This window comes from Rhinoderma darwinii, chromosome 5, assembly GCF_050947455.1.
Source record: "Rhinoderma darwinii isolate aRhiDar2 chromosome 5, aRhiDar2.hap1, whole genome shotgun sequence".
Classification (NCBI taxonomy): Eukaryota; Metazoa; Chordata; class Amphibia; order Anura; family Rhinodermatidae; genus Rhinoderma; species Rhinoderma darwinii.
The window spans coordinates 334,416,758-334,434,904 of record NC_134691.1 but is presented as its reverse complement, the minus strand read 5'-3'; the positions used below and the strand labels follow the sequence as shown (position 1 = coordinate 334,434,904).

The 18,147-nt window shown below is 44.7% G+C and overlaps 1 protein-coding gene across 1 annotated transcript in view; it reads left to right on the top strand.

Annotated features, from left to right (window-relative positions):
• Positions 1 to 18,147, top strand: part of THSD7A (thrombospondin type 1 domain containing 7A) — a 413,050-nt gene that overhangs the window by 292,697 nt on the left and 102,206 nt on the right. Inside the window, exon 6 of the mRNA XM_075827763.1 lies at positions 12,113 to 12,358. Coding sequence (XP_075683878.1) covers positions 12,113 to 12,358 — 246 coding nt within the window. The remainder of the gene's footprint in view (positions 1 to 12,112; positions 12,359 to 18,147) is intronic.

The window sequence follows — 18,147 nt, the reverse complement described above, 5'->3', positions numbered from 1 at the left end:
TAAATAGCGCCACCCGCCTGTAGATAGCAACATCCCCCCTGTGTTTAGCAATATCCCTGCTGCAAATAGTGCCTCCCCATAAATGGCAACCCCTTCCTGTAAATAGCACCACTGTAGCTCCCTGTAGGAGCGGAATCCCTCTGGCCGAAGATTCTGCTCCTACAGGAAGCCCCTGACGTCATTGTCCATATATGGATAGTGACACCAGGGGCTTCTCCAGTAGCGGAATCCCCGGCCAGAGTGTCGGATGGGGATTCCGCTCCTAGAGAGAGCCAGTGACGTCAGGGGCTCTGTCTAGAAGGGGTTCAACGGCCAGTGCAATCTGACACCGGGGATTCCACTCCTAGAGTCCGTTCAGGTGGCGCTATCTACAGCAGGGAGAGTTACTATCTGTAGGGGGTGGCACGATCTACAGCGGGTATGGAAAGACGGCAGGGGCTCCCTCTAGGAGGGGAATCATCGGCCAGAGCACTGGCCGGGGATTCCGATGCAGGAGGGAGCTTAAGTGGCGCTATCTACAGAGGGTTTTGCGCTGCCTACAGGAGGTTGTGGGTGGCACTATCTACAGTGGGGGGTGTATTCCGGGGCTCACGTGTATTCCCCGGCCGACGTGAGAGTGCAGTGCTGCTCACACTGAAGCAGCACTTCACTCATTAAACCCATTCCAGGCTGTCGACGTCTATACACACGCTAACTTCATGGTGCATCGGCAGTTAGGACGTATATAGCTATATGGCAGTCGTGAAGGGGTTAAACTGCTCATTAATAATGACATTCTTTCCACTAGGGGGAGCTCACTGCATCCTGTTATATAATTGAGTTCAATGAGAGCTGTATACACCGATCAGCCGTAACATTACAACCACTTGCCTAATATTGTGTAGTTTCCTCTCGTGCCACCAAATCAGTTCAGAGCCATCGAGGCATGGACTCCACAAGATCTATGAAGGTTCCTGTGGTCTCTGGTGCAAGATGTTAGCAACAGATCCTTTAAATCCTGTAGATTGTGAGCTGTGACCTCTATGGATTGGACTTGTTTTTTCAGCACATCCCACAGATGATCGATCGGATTGAGATCTGGGGAATTTGGAGACAAGTCATCACCTTGAAGTCTTATTCATGCTCCTCAGATCATTCCTGAACAATGTCTGTAGTGTGGCGGGGGCATTATCCTGCTGAAAGAGGGCACTGCCATACCGCTGCAGCAATGTTTTGGTCGGTGGTACGCGTCACATCCACATGAATGTCAGGACACAAGCTTTCCCAGCAGAACATTGTCCAGAGCACCACACTGCCCCTGCCGGCTTGTCTTCTTCCCATAATGCATCCTGGTGCCATCTCTTCCCCATTTGGGGTATGTTCACACGACAGCGCAAAATACGTCTGAAATTACGGAGCTGTTTTCAGGCGAAAACAGCTCCTGAATTTCAGACGTAATTGCTCGAACTCGCGTTTTTTGCGGCGTCCATTACGGACGTAATTGGAGCTGTTTTTCAATGGAGTCAATGAAAAACGGCTCCAATTACGTCCCAAGAAGTGTCCTGCACATCTTTTGACGAGCCGTCTTTTTTACGCGCCGTCTTTTGACAGGGACGCGTAAAATGACAGATCGTCGGCACAGTGCATCGTAAAACCCATTGAAAGTAATGGGCAGATGTTTGTCGGCGTAATGGAGCCATTTTTTCAGACGTAATTCAGGGCGTAAAACGCCCGAATTACGTCTGAAACTTGGTCGTGTGAACATACCCTTGAGCGACATACACGCACCCGGTCGTCCACAGGATGTGAAACGGAATTTATCAGACCAGGCCACCTTCTTCACAGTTCTGATGATCACGTGCCCATTGGAGGCGCTCCGGCATTAGACAGGGGTCAGCATGGGCACCCTGACCGGTCTGCTGCTACACAGCTCCATACGCCGTATGCTGCGATGCTCTGTACGTTCTGACACTCTCTATCATATTTAGCAGTACATTTTTCAGCAATTTGTGCTACAGTAGCTCTACAGACGGGCTAGCCTTCACTCCCCACACGCATCCATAAGTCTTGGGCGCCCATGACCCTGTCGCCGGTCCATTGGTTGTTCCTCCTTGGACCACTTTTGGTATGCGCTAACCACTGCATACCGGGAACACTACCCAGGACCGGACGTTTTGTAGATGTTCTGATCCAGTCGTCTAGACATCACAATTTGGCCCTTATCAAAGTTGCTCCGATTCTTACACTTGTCCATTTTTCCTACTTCCACCACTTTAACTGAAAAGAACTGACAGCTCAGTTGCTGCCTAATGTACCCTCCACCGCTTGTCAGGCACTATTGTAGCCAGATCAGCAATGTTATTCACTTCACCTGTCAGTAGTTGCAATGTTATGGCTGATCGGTGTAAGTCCCTATGCAGTGAGCTCCCCCTAATGGTGGCTGCAGGCAAACAGAATTTTAAAGGCTACGTAAACCTTTGAAAGGCATTTTTTTTTTTAAATAAAAAGGTCAGTCAGTGCGATTGGTGTAACTTTATAATTAGTTTTTACTAAAAATAATTTTTCCTTTTTGAGATTGAGCTGCTTTGTATTCTCTATACAGAGCAGCTGTATCGTTCGCTAAGACCCAAATCCGACAGTCTGGCGGACCTGACAGGTTCAGTTTCAGCGGGTCGGATCCACCTGTAATCTATTACATCTAAATTCATAATTTAGATGTAGAGTAGATTACAGGTCGATCCTGTCAGAGACACGCAGGACCCACTGAAACTGAACCTGTCAGTCCCGCGGACCTTACGGGACCAGGATTTAGCGCAAGATACAGCTGCTCTGTATAGAGAATAAAAAAGTTAAACAAATTTTTAATAAAAACTAATTATAAAGTTACACTGATCGCACTGACTGCCATTTTTATTTAAAAAAAAATACCTTTCAAAGGTTTACATAGCCTTTAAAGGGGTTTACCCATGAGAGACATTTATGACATATCCACAGGATATGTCAGATAGGTGCAGGTCCCAGATGGACCCACATCTATCTCTAGAACGATCCCTAAACCCCGTTCTACTACTTTCTGCTCTCGCTGCCACTTCCTGACTTCAAGGTCGGGAGTTCTGAAAACAGCGTAGCTCGCTGAGCTACGCTGTTTTCTTAAGTCCCATAAAACTGAATGGTAGTTACGGAAACAGCATAGTTCAGCGAGTTACGCTGTTTTCGGAACTCCCGACCATGTAACCAGGAAGTGGCCGGGAGGCAGCGAAAACAGACAAAGGTAGAACGGGGTATAGGGGGCCCTGTTCTACAGATAGGTGCGGGTCCCAGAGGTGGGACCCACAACTATCTGACATTCATGACATGTCCCTTGGATATGTCATAAATGTCTCTCATGGGGATACCCCTTTTTAACTCTATGACTGTGTGAAGGGAATCAGTGGATCTGGAGCACTTTTTTTTAGAGAAACACTGCAAGCTCTGAGCCCCTTTAAAGAATTTTATACAAATTTTAATAGGTATACTTCCCAGCCCCAAACCACGTGAAATTGTAGGTCTTAACCAGTGTTACCAATCATGCTGAACAATACTTATAATAGAAAGGGTCATTTTATCGTCTTCATCATAAGCACCCACATGCTTGGAAACCCGTCCTTAAAACTCCTGCATTTGCCCATAGATAGATAGGGGGCCAATTCTAGCTTTTCTTCTGCCTGAGGCAAAAATTTAAATGGTGCCCCCCCAGATCTTGATTGACATCCCCCTGGCTGTTCTACATCACTAGTAGCCTCCACAAAAAAATAATAATCATACCACCCATTATCTCGCTGCAGATCATGCAGTGACTGCAGTACTGATTAGAGGCAGAATCAACATTTCCATTAAGTGACTCACAGGTGATGTCTTCTCATATTACAGGTGTTCTTTTTCTCTTCTCTTCTCCATCCTGACCTCTATGATGACTTCTCCTGGCCACAGCCCATTTATGCAGTTTTCCGCTCAGATCTCTTCAGATTCTCACTTTTCAAACATTTCTGCACCTATGAACGAAGATAAAATTCTCATGGTGCCACACACTACGCCCCTAAATATAATAGCGCCATGCACTGCACCTCTAATTATAATAGAATCATAAACTGTGTCCCTGATTATAATAGCACCATACACTGTGTCCCCCCACACACACACAGTGCCTCATGTAGATAGTGCCCCCCATAGAGCCCCCTGTAGATAGTTTCCCCCCCATAGAGCCCCCTGTAGATTGTACCCCACATACATAGTGCCCCCTATAGAGCCTCCTATAGATACTGCCCCCATAGAGCCCCTGTAGATAGTGCCCCCTGTAGATGTTGCCCCCGTGGATAGTGCCCTACATAGATTCCCCCTGTAGATAGTAGTCCCTGTAGATAATGTCCCATAAAAAGCCCTCTGTAGATAGTTCTCCACATATAGCTTCTCCTGTAGATAGTGCCCCACATATAGCTCAACTTTAGATAGTTTCCCATATATGTTCCCCCTATAGATAGTGCCTCCCATATAGCCCCCAGTAGATAGTGCTCCACATATGGCCCCCCTGTAGATAATGCCCAACCTATAGCCCCTGTAGATAGTGCTCCACATATAGCCCCCACATATAGTGCCCCTGTAGATAGTGCTCCATATATAGCCCCCTGTAGATAGTGCTCCACATACAGCCCCCACATATAGCCCCCCCAGTAGATATTGCTCCATATATAGCCCCCTTTAGATAGTGCTCCACATATACCCCCCATAAATAGTCCCCACTGTAGATAGTGCTCCACATATAGCCCCCATATATATAGTCCCCCTTGTAGATAGTGCTCCACATATAGAGCCACATATGGCCCCCCTTTAGAAGGTGCTCCACATATAGGCCCTCACACTTTTAACAGAAAAAAAACCGTACACCTATACCCGTTCCCACGCTGTCTTCTTGCAATGCAGGCCTGCTCTCTTCTGAGCAGGTCTGCTGGGGCTGAATGGCGCAAGTGGCATGATAACATAGATAGATAGATAGATAGATAGATAGATAGATAGATAGATAGATAGATAGATAGATAGATAGATAGAAACACACTTTGAATGTAAAGTATAAAAGCTGATCTGGGCCCCGTGGTTTCCTCATGTAACATGGATTGTGAAAATACATTTATACTATACGCCCATTTGATGCTTACTTAGAGGCTCTGTCACCAGATTTTGCAACCCCTATCTGCTATTGCAGCAGATCGGCGCTGCAATGTGGATTACAGTAACGTTTTTATTTTTAAAAAACGAGCATTTTTGGCCAAGTTATGACCATTTTTGTATTTATGCAAATGAGGCTTGCAAAAGTCCAACTGGGCGTGTTTAAAGTAAAAGTCCAACTGGGCGTGTATTATGTGCGTACATCGGGGCGTTTTTACTACTTTTACTAGCTGGGCGTTCTGACGAGAAGTATCATCCACTTCTCTTCAGAACGCCCAGCTTCTGGCAGTGCAGACACACAGCGTGTTCTCGAGAGATCACGCTGTGACGTCACTCACTTCCTGCCCCAGGTCCTGCATCGTGTCAGACGAGCGAGGACACATCGGCACCAGAGGCTACAGTTGATTCTGCAGCAGCATCGGCATTTGCAGGTAAGTCGATGTAGCTACTTACCTGCAAACGCTGATGCTGCTGCAGAATCAACTGTAGCCTCTGGTGCCGATGTGGCCGAAACGATGCAGGACCTGGGGCAGGAAGTGAGTGACGTCACAGCGTGATCTCTCGAGAACACGCTGTGTCTGCACTGCCAGAAGCTGGGCGTTCTGAAGAGAAGTGGATGATACTTCTCATCAGAGCGCCCAGCTAGTAAAAGTAGTAAACACGCCCCGATGTACGCACATAATACACGCCCACTTGGACTTTTACTTTAAACACGCCCAGTTGGACTTTTGCAAGCCTCATTTGCATAAATACAAAAATGGTCATAACTTGGCCAAAAATGCTCGTTTTTTTAAAAATAAAAACGTTACTGTAATCTACATTGCAGCGCCGATCTGCTGCAATAGCAGATAGGGGTTGCAAAATCTGGTGACAGAGCCTCTTTAAGCAAAGACATTTTAATTCTAAGATAATATCTATTTAGGGAATTATTCACTTTTATTCTCAACATGGAAAATTGTTTATATTAAAGTGAAAGTGGCTGAACGATAAAATGAAGAATGGACTAATTACCCTAATAAGTCCTACTTCAAGTGTAATTAACCAACAATTGGTAATTGGTTAGGAATATCGTGGTAGATTAGTATTACTTAGGGAAATGGAAAGTAGCAAATTATTGGTATCATTAATCAGATTATAACTGGTTGATACTTTGTAAATCAAAAGACCTGAACCGAGGTCTAACCAATGAGGTGTGGGATTCTACTGTAGACTTACAAATACACATTTATACAGTATATTGGATATATAATGGTCTTTTGCCATAGAAGGTCAATTATCCCATATATACTTGTACATTAAACCTTATAATTGCCAACCTTGGTTCTTTTTAAAGGAACTCTAAAATCCAGCTATTTCTTCCTTAATTTCCTCCTTTCCTTTGATCCTATTCTGTTTTATATTGCAATCAAAAGTGTAATCTATATAAATAATTATTTTATACCTCAGATCATACTTTTCTCTGACTGTAAGGTAACTGGCTGTAGCAGGAGCCCTCCCCCAAGGATCTGTTTCCTATACTAGACCAAGCATTTAAGCCCTGCCCCTTAGGAAAGACACACCCCACCTGCCAGCAGAAAATGGAATGTATCAGGACGAAATTAACATCTTAGGTCTTTCTACGAGACAAAAAATCCTGCAGACTGACAAACCCCAAGGTGACATTTTTAAGCTGTTTCCATTCATCGTCCCTTTTTACGTTAAGCGTACCTTTAAGAGTAGTGGGCACGATTATTGATTGAAAAAAGGTAATATAGAGCCTGGGGGTGTATAATGAGAGTTTACAACATCTGGTGCATCTTGTAATACACAATCCTGCTGCTGTAGAACCTCTTTAAGTAGTAGGACTTCATGCCAATACATCAAAGATTAACTTAAGGCTCTAAAGGCATACATTGAGAGAGCCGAAAAACAAAAATCAGTATGGGTCCCATCCAGGTGTTGGCTCACATCATGGATTTCTCCTTATCCCTCCCCCTTTTTAGTAAAAAAAAAGGGCAACATGGTTCTCTTGGGACGCTTTTCTTCATAGAGAGGACAAAACTTGCGTATGTTTCCATTAGCTATTGGAATTGAAGTTGGGTCATTCGTGGCATTCTGGGAGAGTTATCATTTCCTACATCTGAATACTGTGAGTGGTGTTAAGGCTTTACTTCCCAGAATGTTAATCACATTAGCAAAATCTGTCCAGACCCTGAACAAGTAGGGAATGCTGGGAGATGTGAGCTCAGTCAGTAACTAGCAAAATATGGACAGAAAACAACATATTTGCTGTACATTTTATATAAATGATGTCATCACATAAAGATGCCGATACAAAACATCACGTTTTGCAATAAATGTATTTACTACAATAAATTTAAAGTGATAGTATCCCTCCACTTGTAAATGTTATGGCCACTATATTGCGGATTGCAGGCTTTATGTTCGGGGATCTGCTCTAATGTGATGGCGTCTTAAATGAAAACTGGAACATCATTTCTTAATGATAGCACTTAGGTGAAGAGTTCAATCTGAGGTCGCCCCATTATTGCGAATCCTCTGAAGCATGAATGGAGTAATTCTAATAAGTAGTGATGTTGACCTCCGCCCCAAGCTCCGGTATAACCATGCAGATGCCTTCTCTGCTTGATATGACATTTGCTGCCACCAAATTAAAGAGCCATGGGCGAAATTTTTCCTAGAAAATGTTTCTGATCATAGCATAGATCTGTGTATTATTCCCAGGGCAAGTTTTTAGGGATGGAAAAAGAGCAATTGTCCAGGGGGCCACCACCACCAAGGGGCCCCCACCACACAGCTCCCTCCAGCCCTTCCCTGTGATGTTTGGAAAGATTTAATATTGTACCTCCAACACTAAAAAGGAGGTTTTACTAATATTTATCACCACAGGTCGGAGGTTTTAGGTCCCATCTGCCTGCACTGCTAACTAGAAAAAAAATATGATGGTTCAGCATGCATTTTTATTGCTAATGGGAGAGGAGATAAGTGTCTGCCAGACAACTCTGGCCCCGCTTATCTTCTTGTTAAACAAAGGATCAGGCATGTCAGTATCCAACATCCAAAACCCTACTTTCCCCAAGAGCAGTGGGGCTGCCCTCATACTCTAAGGGTCCTCTCACATGGGCTGACATGGGTCGTGTGAATGAGCACCGATCAGCAAGGCAGCTCGTTGATCGGCGCTCCTTTCCTCCTTTCACAAGGAGCTATATATGGGGACGAGCGATCGTTACTCCGATCGCTCGACCCCATACATTTCCATCATGTCAACAGCACTTCTCCCTGTTTACACACCGAGATATGCTGACCACAACGATAAAACTACTTGCAGCATAAACGATGCGATCAGCCGATGACCGAGCGTTTGCCCGATAATTGGCCTGTGTAAAAGGGCCTTAATGTAGTCCTGTCGACATCGGTAGGATCTGCTGTCCATTATTTAATGTGTATTTCAAGCTTAAAAGGGTTGTCCGAAGATCAACATTTATCACCGATCCACGAGATGTCTTTTTGCTGGGGGCCCCACATCAATTACTAGAACGGGGGCCATGGTTTGTTTTATTCTAAGTCTATGGGTGTTCACAGAACCAAACAAACATAGCGGCTTTGGCAGGCTAAAAGTATAGTCAGTGGTTATCTAGTCAAAAAAGAAATCACAGAAAAATCAGCTGATCAAAAAAATCACATAGTAAAACGTAACCTTTAATTAATAAATTAGGATAAAAGGAAAATTATTATCTCTCCAAATAATGACGCAAAAAAATAATAATAATAAGGGTGAGGGGAGAGGGTTTTTTTCTTTTGTTCATTGAGTTGTGAGAACAAGAAAAACAACTGACCCCGGGATACCCCATCAGGTCACCCTTCCTAGTCGGAGTAATGCCCCTACTCAAGGGACGACTCCAACCTGTACCCTAGTTCCCCTATTAATGGCCTAGCCAATTCTTTATAGTGGATATCAGGTACCGTGGGACCCAGGGAGGCAAGTGCACAAATAGAAAAAGCAAATATGTGCAAAAACTTCAAACTGTGCACAACAACGGGTAGGCACAAATGAGGAAAAAATAAAAATTATACCCAGCAAAAAGATCTACTCATGTAAAAAAAACATACCACAACCACCAAACGGAGGTTGTAAATGATGAAAAAGAAATCAGTATGTCTAGAGAGGTGGATCCGATTGACTTAAAAAGATAGACACAATAAACTGTGTTCCAACGCGTTTCCCCTGAAAATTGTCTTTTTCATGAGGGAATAAAACTAGTAGGCAAAAAGAAATAGTCAAAAAACAAGATTAATACGTGTAAGAAATTACAGAGCTGGATGTAAAAAGACCTACTGGTCCAAGATTATCATCAATGTACAACAGCAAATAAAACCAATGTATCATGTGGGTTGAGGTGCTCACAATCCGGGTTACCGTGTGTAGTACAGAGAGGGAGAAGAGAACCCCATCAATTCACGGGGAAGCTCTCCAGGTTAGTTCAGTCCTGGAATCCATCATTGCAGACCATGATGATAGTTCATGTGGTAGGTTAAAGTCTATGGGACTGACAGAGAAAGACAAGTACACTGCTCGAATGTTTTCCCTCAGCCCCATAGACCATGAATGGAATGGCAGGGCGCATTCTCAACCACTGGGTGCAGTGAGGAGGAATGGGGGCTCAGAAACCCTGTTCTTGTGATCAGTGGGTGTCCCAGCAGTGGGGTCCCCAGAGATCAGACATGAATTACCTATCCTGTGGAAAAGTGAAAAATGTTGACCTTGGGACAACCCCTTTAAGATATTGGGACAACCACTTTCCGACTCTGGGCCCCTCCCCAGTAACAGACTATCCCACCAGAGTGTCAGAGCATCCTCCACTATGTCCAGGCTCTGACACAATAATTGTGCCCCAAAGGTCCAGCAAAAGACAACCAATATTTGGAGGTGGCCATCTCTTACCACTAGGGTCTATTTTTTATTGGATGATTCACAAATAACCTATTGGACCTCATCGATGATATATCCTGTGTATACAATGACAACAACAAAGATGATGATGAGGACATGTTCTGTATACATGGGGGATGGGCCCTCATGATCATTTCCTTTGATGAGACCAGGGTGACACTAGGGGTCCCATCAATGTTTTATCCAAAGGGCCCCCACCAACCTTGATCCATCTCTGATTGTTTCACAAGTTGATTGTTTCAAGTTACTACTGCAGTGAACTACATTCGAGAACATTTTTAGAAGTAGGTTTTTCTAAGGTTCAAAAAAATATCCATTAGGCCTCATTCCCACGGTAGAGCCTTGTGCGTGGAATATATACATGGGCACAGCGAGTCCCTGCAACTCCATACTATAGAGCTGTAGATACTCTGTGAACTGCCGTATGGTACTCTGTAAGGTGCCATATTATGGAATTAGTTCCATAATATGTTGGCCCATGGGGCGTGCCATGTTTTTTTTTTAATAGAACCCTTTTATAAAATCAGAGGCATATAATTGTAAAGTACATCCCCACAGTAGTCTATGGGTGCTGTATTATGGCTCCATCCAACTTAGAGGTTGTGCAGAGCCGCAGTATGCCCATCGCCATGAGCCCTTACTTGTAAACATATTTTTGATTCCAATAGAGAAACCTTCTCTAAGGTCACCTGTAAACACTGTGGCTCGTAGAAGGTTAGCACGACAAGCCATGGATTTTCAGAGAACAAGGAGTTTGGAAATAGAGTATTAGCATTGTACACTGGGATTATTTCCATGAATATTCTTTGTACACGAATCAACGTTGGCAGTGTAAAGTGGCACAAGCCCCTAAGGCTTTCCGACAGAAACAAAGTTAAGTATTTGTAGCTGTTAACAAGACGGACATTTTACTGGTTATTTATGTTTAACATTTTGTTAGCAACTTTTGTATGTGGCATGATTTATCAGACTATTAACATGTAGCGTAGACTTTAGACAACCCTATATGATCTTTTAGGGCACATGGATTTATTTAAAGAGGTTCCTGGGCATGACCCGGGTCGTCCTTTTCTGCAGGGGAGCAATAAAGACTAGCCGGACACTTTCCTTGTTGATAACAAGTGATCATGGAAGGTCCAACACCTCCCTGTCATCTTGATTATAGAAGTCACTATCTGCAGGAACCCGAACTTAGTGTCCCCTTATGCCTTACCTAGGCACAATAAAGATGAAGAAACTATAAGTAGATTGACCATTCCAAATTATGAGCAGAATGCTAGAGAGTAGGGAAATGCAGACCTAAGGCACAGGACTTGCTGCGTGAGGCTGCACACTATGCTCCGCACAGCAGCATGCAGCCTGTCACTGGCAATGTGCAAATGCAAGCTTCACTTCATGTAAAGAAAACAGAGAGCGGTCTGAAGGAGTTAGTGACAACTGCAGGATGCACAGAGCTATGCAGATTTTTAAGTTGTCACCCAGTGCATTCCTGGATTGGTTCCATGCAACGGTACAGACACCTTCTGCCTGATATTTTAGTATTTAGAAACCTACAAGAGACTGCAAATATATTTACATGTGAAAAAACAACATGTTTCTCTGTATAGTACATACTATTAAGGTATATGGAGGGGCACCAGAGTGGCTCTGGCTTTGGTTTCTGTGGGGGAAATGTAGGCAAGATCTATGGGTTCTATTTCAAAATTGATTGTCAGTCCTATTATATAACTGAAATATTCTTTCCATAATCAATTAAATTATCAATGATCACAAATACAGAAAATAAACAATCATAGAACACCCTGCAGATTATGGGAATGATAACAGCAGAAGAGGAGTGTGATGATCATGTTGAAGGCAGTGACCGGACCACTTTTGGTTATGCTAAATAGGACAGGGCTGTGCAGACAAGTGTAGCATTATAATGTGTGATGTTAATGAATATATTTGAAAATAACAGATATTGTTTAATATCGTCTACAGCTTTTGTGAACAGGAGAAGTTGCCGATCACTTTCCAAGCATGTGTGGTCGATAAGGACTGTCATATATCCGAGTGGTCAGAATGGAGTTCTTGCTCTACGGATTGTAACTTATCTCCTCCTAGTGGCCATCGGACAAGAAAAAGGACCATTAAACAACTGCCTGTAGGCCTAGGAAACGAATGTCCAGAGCTGGAGGAGACAGAGTCATGTGCTCCACCAGTAGAGGGGTTGCAGGCCTGCATCAAGTAAGTATGGATTATCATGAACATGTGGTTATATACTGACTGTTCAATGGTAGAAGTTCAAGTATTTTGGGTCTTTTTCCCTCACGTTGCTTTAGATGCTGCATTCTCTTTTGGTTATTGCTTTTTCTGTACCCATAATGCAGTTATCACCATCCAATATTTCCTCCAGAAGATGCCAACAAGCAATAACTGGTCAAAAATTCTAGTAAATATAAAATAAAGTTCTTCATATATGCTAATAATCAGCAATCCCTCTGTCACTCAGGAGGGTGGAGAATGATCAGGGTCTTTCAAGAAATGTGCTTCTTCTTTGGGGTCCTGGAATATGTCATGTGACTGGCCAAAAGAGAGCATGTTCCACATTTCTTCCTTTAGGCAGAAGCGTAGCTAGGTTCTCCAGCACCCGGGGCAAAGATTCAGTTTGGCGCCCCCCCCCACTAACCTCTTTCCCGACATCTCCTTCACCCTCGCCGTGTTTGTTTTCTCTACCAATCGACGTGTCATTTATTTTTATGTAACGCGAGCATAAAAACATTTGTACATTTTACAAGCAATATGGTTCTATACACAACACCAGAACCAAGCTCAGTACATATATACAGCACCAGAAGCAAGCTCAGTACATATATACAACACAAGCACAAATACAGCTCAATTTAGTGCAACCCCTGCCGTATAGGTGTGTACGGCGTAAAACTACAGCTCCCAGCATGGCCCAAACAATGATAAGGATATGCTGGGAGATGCCGTTTCACAAAAAATAAATCCTATCATAATCACACCACCCATCATCTCGCTGCAGATCATACAGTGACTACATTACTGATTAGAGGCAGAATGAACATTTACATTAAGTGACTCACCGGTGACGTCTCAGATTCTAGTTCTTTTTCTCCATCCGGTCTAGACCTCTATGATGACTTCTCCCGGTCACGGACCATTTCTGCAGTTTGCCGCTCACATGTCTTCAGCTTCTCACTTTTCCAACATTTCTGCACCTATAAATAAATATAAAGTTATCATTATACCACACACTACGCCCCTAAATATAATAGCGCCATACACTGCACCTCTAATTATAATAGCGCCATACACTGCACCTCTAATTATAATAGCACCATACACCGTGTCACACACACACACACACTGTGCCCCCTGTAGATAGTGCCTGCCATAGAGCCCCCTGTAGATAGTGCCTGCCATAGAGCCCCTGTAGATAGTGCCCCCATATAGACCACCCCTGTATATAGTGTCCCACAAATAACTCCCCCTATAGTGCTCTACAGATAGCCCACCCCTGTATATAGCGCTCTACAGATAGCCCAACCATGTATGTAGCCCCCCTGTAGATATAGCCCACCCCTGTATATAGTGCTCCACATATAGTCCACCCCTGTATATAGTGTTTCAGATAGTCCACCCCTGTATATAGCCCCCCTTGTACATATAGTCCACTCCTGTATATAGTGCTCCATTAGATAGTCCACCCCTGTATATAGTGCTCCACAGATAGCCCACCCCTGTATATACTATATACAAGGGTGGGCTATCTGTGGAGCACTATATACAGGGGTGGACTATATGTACAAGGGGGCTATATACAGGGGTGGGCTTTCTGTGGAGCACTATAGGGGGAGCTATTTGTGGGATACTATATACAGGGGTGGGCTATATCTACAGGGGTGGGCTATATCTACAGGGGTGGGCTATATCTACAGGGGTGGGCTATATCTACAAGGGTGGGTTATATCTACAGGGCTGGGCTATATACAGGGGGACTATATCTACAGGGGGGGGCTATATACTGGGGTGGGCCATCTATGGAGCACCATATACAGGGGTGGGCTATATCTACAGGGGTGGGCTATATCTACAGGGCTGGGCTATATACAGGGCTGGGCTATATACAGGGCTGGGCTATATCTACAGGGGGGCTATATCTACAGGGGGGCTATCTATGGAGCACCATATACAGGGGTGGGCTATATCTACAGGGGGCTATATACTATATAGCCCCCCGGTAGCTATAGCCTACCCCTGTATATGGTGCTCCATAGATAGCCCACCCCAGTATATAGCCCCCCTGTAGATATAGTCCCCCTGTATATAGCCCACCCCCTGTAGATATAGCCCCCCTGTAGATATAGTCCCCCTGTAGATAGACACCCCCCATAGATAAAGCCCCCCCCGTAGATAAAGGCCCCCCCGTGTAGACAAAGTCCCCCCCGTGTAGACAAAGTCCCCCCCCCCCCCGCAGATACAGCCACACACTTCTATTACAATAAAAAAATATATATAATTCCCGCTCCCACGCTCCCACGAGCAATTATTCCCGCTCCCACGCCGTCCGGCAGCCATGGAGACCTGCTCTCTTCTGCGCAGGTCTCCAGGGGGTTGAACACAGCGTCTATGATTGGCTGGGCAGTATGACTTTCCCTGTCAGTCAGTCAGCGTCTTTCATCGACGGAAGCGTCACTGGTACAAAAGGTACCAGTCGCTTCATTCGTGGAGAGGCGCTGAATGGCCGGGCAGGGAACGTGCCCGGTCATTCATTGCTTCTAATTGTACCTGTGTCCTTGCGACACAGGTACAATTATAGTGCAGGAGGAGGTGGCGCTGGCGCCCCCCTCTGAGCTGCGCCCGGGGCACGTGCCCTGCCTGCCCCCCCTAGCTACGCCCCTGCTTTAGGCCCCATGCACACGAATGTGATTGGCTGCAGTGGTCACATGGGCTGAAACTTTATCCCAGGAGGCCGGACTGGAGGAAGAAGCAGGGAGTTCTGGGTAATTATTAACTTTTTTTGTTGCAGGTTTTTACTCACTGTCCAGCGGTAGTCACTGTCCAGGGTGCTGAAAGAGTTACTGTCGATCAGTGCAGCCCCTTCCCTCTATCACGCACTGATCGTTTAACTCTTTCAGCACCCTGGACAGTGACTATCCCCTGACGTCGCCTAGCAATGCTCCCCTAATTAAGGGTGCACACACGTAACCACTCGTAATTACGGGAGCCCCATAGACTTTTATGGGCCTGCTCGTGCCGTAATTACGGCCTAAAATAGGACATGTTCTATATTTTTCAATGACCCGGGCACCTTCCCGTAAGCATACGGGAAGGTAACCATGGCCAATACAAGTCTATGGGCCCGTAATTATGGCACGTAATAACGGCCTGTAATTACAGGAGTTTTTACGTTCGTGTGCATGGGGCCTTAGTCTAGGGTACACAACAATTTGGTGGCACGCGGTTTGCAGTAAAATCGCAGCATTGTTGGGCTGAGATCACACGGAGCGGATACGCTGTGTAATAGCACGCAGCGTATCCGCCCTGTGCACCGCAGGGAATTCCGGTGAAAAACTGTGGTGTCGTTTTTCGCCCAGAATGTCCGCTGCCAGCAGACGGGCCTCTTGGGATGACGCTTCATCTTATTTGACAGCCGCTACAGACTGTGATTGGCTGCAACGGTCACATGGGATGAAACATCATCCCAGGAGGCCACGCTGGAGTGAAGAACACAGGCTTCTAGGTAAGTATAAGATTAATTTTTTTCCTGAGATGAGTTCTTTGCAGCGGGATCGCTGCGAATCCGCCGGGTTTCACCTCCCCAGTGAGTTCAAAGGGGAAAACCCGCAACAAATAAGCAGCGTTTAGGCAAATACAATTGACGTGCTGGTCAATTTCTGAGAGGTTTTTCCGCTCAGTATTTACCCAGCGTGTGGATGATATTTGTTCTATCTCATCCCCTCTGCTGCTACTGTATTTGCTGCGGAAAACCGCAGTATTTATGCAGCGTACGAACTGACCCTTAGGCCTTGGTCACACTTTTTTGCACGAGGAAAATTCCTGACGGAATTTTGAGGCAGATTGTGACCTTCCTGCACTGTGTTTGCCGCGTTTTTCCCTGCGTTTTTCAGCCATTGAGCACCGAAAACCGCTTTCCCTGCCTCCCATTGATGTCAATGGGAAGTCAGAGATGGAAAGACCTGAAGAAAGGGCTTCTTTTTTCTGCAAGCGTTTTTTTTCCGCTCGCAGGAAAAAAACTCCTCCGCCTCCCATTGAATTAATAAGAGGCGTTTTTTGCCGTATGTCTGGCGCGGACTCCAACGCGGTTTCCGCATCAAAAAATGCTGCAAAAAACTCTGTGTGAGCAGGGCGTTACGATGATGGCATGATCTTTAGGTTGAAGGCGATCTTCTGACTATCGCAACAAAATCCAACTGAAAGGATTGCGGTACTGTTGCAAAAGTCGCTGTGTAGCCCTAGCCTTAGTGTGATCAAGTATTAGATGTAAGGTACAGATGTGTCAGTCCCTACATTTCCGCAAATTTCATAGAAGATTCCAATTTCCCATGATACTAATTCAGTACATTATCGCGACATGCAAAGACCCTCAACAGGTCTCACATCACAACCTATAGGTGACCACATATAGGTGCATAAACAACTCCCGACACACTAAATCAAGTATTTTGTAAAACTGGTCATCTCGCGCCATTCATCTCAGGATATGTTGAGCCAAGAGAAAAGGTAAGAAAGTAACATGCCTTACTTGCTCCAGTATACAAATAATGTTAAAGAGGACCTGTCACCTCTCCTGACATGTCTGATTTGGTAAATACTTGTATTCCCCATGAACTAACAATTTTAGAGTATCTTTTCTTAGAACTCTACGTTGTGCCGTTCCTCTGTAATTCCTCTTAGAAATATGTGAATAATTTGTTATCTGGGTGTTACTAGTTGGGGGTGTGTCCCTACACAGACTGACACTGTCCAATCAGTGATGACAGAGTAAGACTGTGTAGAGGCACGCCCCTTTGACAAGAGGAATGGTAACACCAAGTTGTCAATTTATTGTTACATTTCTAGGAGGAATAAAGATGTTAAAAAATTGTTATTTCATGGAAATACAATTATTTACTAAAACAGACATGTCGGGAGAGGTGACAGATCCTTTGTAAAGAAAAATGTCATGCTGATCCAGAATCCGTGCGTGAAGTTTTTTCTCCAAAATTCTGCATTTAAAGCCTGGAAATGTGTGTCACGTTTGATATGAGCTAGAGCCTGCTCTCCATTTTAAAATGACATGCATTTTCCCAGGGGTCTCCTCCCCTCTCCCCTCTTGTCTCTGTCAGTCTGGGAGAATGCCCCCCATTGTCATGCCACTACTTCTTCCTATTGGGTGCAGCAACACATGTACAAAGAGAGAAACAAGCAGAACACACACTGCGTAGGATGATCACATTCCCACGCCGTAGATCTACTGTATAGTGATGTCATTGTGAAGGAAGGTCCTAGCAAGGCACTACCTAAATATTTTCTATTACAACTGCTGCTAAAATCAGTGGAGCTCACAACCAGGAATAAAAGCCCTCAGAGGTCATTCACACGAACGACTTATTCGGCCATGTGACAGCGTTTTTTCTAACGGCCGTCACATAGCTGCATTCAAATCAATGCCCTTTTATGGGGCTATTCACACAGCCGTTGTTTTAACGGACCGCGTAAACGGTCCTTGAAATAATAGGACATGTCCTATTTTTGCCCGTTTGAACGGATCCCTCAATAGACTCAAGCCTATGAGGGATTTGTGAAATTGGGTCCCACACGGATGCAAATTGACCATGAAAACAGGTGTTTTTCATGGCCGATTTGACACACATCCGTGTGAATATGCCCCTAGACGCAGATTAATATTTTTTAATTTTTTTTCAAAAAAGGGCTCTAGGTCTTCCCCGGGTAATTATAGACCAGTAAGCTTAACATCGATTGTGGGGAAAATGTTTGAGGGGCTA